Genomic DNA, 4,562 nt, shown 5'->3' with positions numbered 1-4,562 from the left:
GCTCATGAGGATCTGCCGCGCCAGTGCGTTGATCTTAAGTGTGTACCTCATGTGCGGCTTGAGCAACTTGAAGATGGGGTGCATCACGCTCAACTGCTTCTACCCCCAACACTTAAAAACCCGACAAGGGGCCATGCTTTCACAATGGACGCAGATATGGACATTCCAATGACAAAAACAAGCAAAACCATTGTGCACATGGCCAAAACCGGTTTCATTTGCGTGACAAAGGTGAAAAATGAGCTAGTTTTGGAAACTCAAGGTGTTAACGATTTTATAGTTTAGGGGTTATATAGACTTCAGTCGTATTCTGAGAGAGTAATTTAGACTTTTTCCTATAAATAATTTCGCTAGTCTGCCGTTCCTTTTTCTTTCCTTATTGCCGAAATACTAGCCACTCGAACTAGTGGTGCCTCACTTATTTGGACCGTTGGATGGCAATCAATAGTATTGGTAGTAAATATCCGTACCGTGGACATGGGCACTGGGCAGAGTTTAGAGCCCGATAAGAAGACACCATCACACCAAGCAACCTCCATGTCGGAATACCCCAATAAGAAGTTATGATGAAGTACGTGCTTTGTTTATTTATTCATGGTAGAATAAAATATTTTTTTGACAAAAATAACAATGAAAGTCAACAAACACAGGAGCAACGGCACGAGCACAACAACATGGACGCATGTAGAATGTGGATGCAGGCGCAACAACTTGTAGCAGGTGGACCGGGAGTGGACAATCCACGGAGTCGATCACAGGCGAGATATCTGGATCTTTTTGGAAGTAGAATTACTGAAACCGAGATACTCCGCCGTGAGAGGCTTGAAAATGTGTTGCTGGTCGGCCTCGAGCGCTTCTGCGAGGCACCTCCATATCTCTGCGCTGACGATCCATGAGCCGTCGCCTCCAGGCCTCGCCGTGACGAGCATCAACCCTGAAGCCAGCCTTTCAGCGAAGTCGTCCACCGGCATGACCAGCGAAGCCTGCCCGAAGCCGAAATCCAGATTCGTCGGGAACGAGGACCACATCGTCTGGCCCAGCGTTGGGCTGCCCAGCCCGATGGCTGGCGTCTCGATGTAGTACCCATCCTTGTGCACCTCCAGCCAGTCCGAAGTATCCTGTAGGTTGGCGTCGTAGTCCTTCGACTGGACGGCCTCGCCCAGCATGGCCGCCACGTCTGCCAGCCGCTTCTCGAGGATGGCCGCCGCGTACTCCTCCTGGTGCACGTAGGCGCAGGAGAAACCTATGTAGTTGCGCATCGCGGCGAGCATCTCCGGGGACGAGAAGCGCTGCCGCGCGTCCACCCACAGCACCAGGCCGCAGCGCTTCTCGTCCTCGGACAGGCGGGTTGACGCGGCCACCACGGAGGCGAGGACCTTCCATGTGTACGCAGAGAAGGCGTGCACGCGCGAGATGCGCCGGCGGCCGCCGAGCTTCGCCGCCTCGTGGAGCCCGGCGATGTCGCGCGCCTCGATGTAGTAGAGGCGCTCGACCGTGCTATCGGCGACGGTGAGGGCGTTCACCATTTTCTCGTGCTCATACGGCCGAAACGCCTCGGCGATCTCGGCGCTGTAAGCCGGTGGGTCCCGGGGCTGGAAGAGTGCAGGGCGGTCGCGCTCCACTCCAGCGACGGTTCCGGTCCGCAGCAGCTCGGTCCACCCCATGACCACCCTCATGGCCGTGTTGCCGTCTCCTATCAGGTTGTTGCTCCTCCAAGCGACGCTGAAGCCACCGCAGGCGAAGGAGAGGACCTGCACCGACAGCAGGAGCTCCTCACCGTAGGGCATGAGGATCTTCCTAAGGGATCTTCGGGACAAGGTCCAGTCAAGGCTCCCCAGGGGCACGTCAACCTCTCCGATGAGGAGCTCGGCGCCCTGGTTGAAGCAGTGGATCTCAGGACGGCCGGTGGCGGCGTTAGACGCGATGCGGCCAGCCCAGGGGAAGAAGAAGTTGAGGAAAGACGGGAGACGGCCGTGGAAGGTCTCCGCAACCGCGCCGAAATCGCCAGTTGTGACTCTGGGGTACACACAGGCTACAGTACCTTGGGAGTTGTTTGGAATCTCGAGGTTGGTTAAGTTGCGAACGTATGGCTTGATGGATGTGTCGGAGGCCTTCACCAGGCTGCGGCTCACGACACGGACAGGCAAGGGAGAATCCGTCCTGGCCTGCGCCATCGTTTCCTTGCTGCAAGCTAGCTAGGCTTAGTAGTGTGTAGATATGTTTTGTTGTGTTATAAGCAAAGGGGTGGGTACTTGGCGCCGCGCCATTGGTCTACCTTATATAGGCTCTCCGGAAGCTGCTGGTAAACCATTACTTGCAATATATAATGATCAAGATGGCTAAAATAATCTTCGCGAGAGCAATGCGGTCCAATTTTCTGATTTATTGGATCAGAGTCTTGGAAGAACTAGTTCTAGCGTGCTCTCTGATCCGGTGCTAGCTAGAAAGACAACCAAATATTCGTTTTACATTCTCAATTTCCTTTTGATATAGAAAAACTGGAGTTGGTGATTAGTATCTGTGCCCTGGCTTCTTATATATATACCAAACGGTAGGCCAATAGAAGTAAACACAGAACACCTTTCTTTCAGACTCCACCTATTATATTGTAGCCAACAGTCATGACGACGGCAAAAACAAGCAACACCTTACAATTGCTCACCATCCTTTGCATTTCGTTCACGTCGTCCTGTTCAGCTTCCAGCACCACTGATGATGCGTTCCTCAGCTGTCTCGCTGAAGAGGTTCCGCCTAGCCTCATCCTTACCCCGTCGTCCTCGTCCTACGAAACGTTCCTGACGTCGTCCATCCGGAACCTCCGCTACGCACTTCCGGGCACCCCGAGGCCGTTCGCTCTCGTCGAGGCCGCCGAGCACTCCCACGTGCAGGCCACCGTGCGCTGCGGCCGCCGGCACGGCGTCCGCGTGCGCACGCGCAGCGGCGGCCACGACTACGAGGGCGTCTCTTCCGCCTCCGCCGACAGCCATGAGCGCTTCGCCTTGCTCGACATCGGCGCGCTCCGAGCCATCCATGTCGACGCGGCGCGCGCCGAGGCCTGGGCCGAGTCAGGCGCCACGGTCGGAGAGCTGTACTACGCCGTCGGCACAGCGAGCCGCACCCTCGGGTTCCCCGCCGGGACCTGCCCCTCCGTCGGCCTCGGGGGGCACCTCAGCGGCGGCGGAATCGGCATGTTGGCGCGCGAGTACGGCCTTGGCTCCGACAACGTCCTCGATGCCCTCGTCGTCGACGCCGATGGCAGGCTCCTGAACAGGAGCACCATGGGGGAGGACCACTTCTGGGCCATCAGGGGCGGCGGCGGGGGAAGCTTTAGCATCGTCCTATCGTGGAAGCTGCGGCTTGTGCGCGTTCCGGAGAGGATCTCGGTCTTCACCATCAACCGGTCAAGGAACCAGTCGGCCGTCGACCTCATAACCAAATGGCAGGAGATCGCGTCGGCCCTGCCCAGTGACATAGTCCTCCGAGTACTGGTTGAGAATCAGCAAGCGCGGTTCGTGGCCCAGTATCTTGGCCCGTGCCACCGCCTCCTCCATCTCATGCGAACTCGCTTCCCGGAGCTTGGAATGACGCGCCAGGACTGCGAGGAGATAAGCTGGATCCAATCCACTGTCTACAATCATGTGGTTCATTACCAATCCATCGACTGGAGGTCCAAGCCACTAGAGGTACTCCTGGAGAGGACTGACAAGCCGGACGTCTACTTGAAGGCCAAGTCTGACTACGTGCTCGAGCCCATGCCGAGGCACGCTTGGGAGAGCTTATGGGCGTGGATTGAGAAGCCTGAGGCAGGCCCGTTAGCGCTTGATCCCTTGGAAGGCATGATGGGCAACATCTCGCCGTCGGCGACGCCGTTCCCGCACCGGAAGGGGAACCTCTTCCAAATCGAGTACTATTCAGTGTGGTACGTCAATGATGGGCCATCAGCATCGAAGCACATTAGGTGGGTCCGGGAGCTGCACAAGGAGATGGAGCCTTACGTGTCCAAGAACCCAAGAGCTGTATATGTGAACTACAGGGACTTGGATCTTGGGACGAATGAATTGGAGGGTAACGTGACAAGCTACGCAAAGGGAAGAATATGGGGGGAGAAGTACTTCAAAGGTAATTTTCAGAGGTTAGCGGCTGTGAAGGCAATGGTGGATCCTGAAGATTTCTTTAGACATGAGCAGAGCATCCCACCTCTTCCTGCTACACAAGGACGGAGCGTCATTTGATTGGAATGTGAGGTGTTTGAAATCAGCCTGTCAGTTATGATTTCCATGTACCCCGTGCTCAATTGTTAGATCCCAGTGTCACAATAAACAAAAAGAATAAAATTTTCTGTTTGTGCAAGCATATGTCAAGCTGTCATTGGTAAAGAAAACTCAGCGTCTTTAATTTGACCCCTATATAGTTATGGCACATGGACTCCCACACGGTTAGCGACTCCGCACATACCCCACGTCCATTGACTCCAGCACATACCCTATCCATGGCCAATGAATCCTTTGAATTTTGGATCTCAGCGTATTTAACTTGACCCCGATATACAGAATATAAGGGCG

At 55.2% G+C, this 4,562-nt stretch overlaps 2 protein-coding genes across 2 annotated transcripts; one reads left to right on the top strand and one right to left on the bottom strand.

The window, feature by feature from the left end:
- Nucleotides 1–752: 752 nt before the first annotated feature.
- On the bottom strand, nucleotides 753–2,174 carry LOC117861750 (coniferyl alcohol acyltransferase). The gene has a single exon (XM_034745294.1). The coding sequence runs from the start codon at nucleotides 2,172–2,174 to the stop codon at nucleotides 753–755; it is 1,422 nt and encodes a 473-aa protein (XP_034601185.1).
- Nucleotides 2,175–2,554: 380 nt separating this feature from the next.
- Nucleotides 2,555–4,353, top strand: LOC117860299 (berberine bridge enzyme-like Cyn d 4). Its single transcript, XM_034743567.2, has one exon. The coding sequence runs from the start codon at nucleotides 2,622–2,624 to the stop codon at nucleotides 4,230–4,232; it is 1,611 nt and encodes a 536-aa protein (XP_034599458.1). The 5' UTR covers nucleotides 2,555–2,621; the 3' UTR covers nucleotides 4,233–4,353.
- The last annotated feature ends 209 nt before the right edge of the window (nucleotides 4,354–4,562 follow it).

This window comes from Setaria viridis, chromosome 6, assembly GCF_005286985.2.
Source record: "Setaria viridis chromosome 6, Setaria_viridis_v4.0, whole genome shotgun sequence".
Taxonomy (NCBI): domain Eukaryota; kingdom Viridiplantae; phylum Streptophyta; class Magnoliopsida; order Poales; family Poaceae; genus Setaria; species Setaria viridis.
Note: the sequence above shows the minus strand (reverse complement) of the source record. Positions and strands in the feature narration are given on the sequence as shown.

What these genes read in the sequence shown, in the direction of transcription:
- LOC117861750 (XM_034745294.1), bottom strand. Translation starts at nt 2,174, where the DNA reads ATGGCGCAGGCCAGGACGGATTCTCCCTTGCCTGTCCGTGTCGTGAGC.
- LOC117860299 (XM_034743567.2), top strand. Translation starts at nt 2,622, where the DNA reads ATGACGACGGCAAAAACAAGCAACACCTTACAATTGCTCACCATCCTT.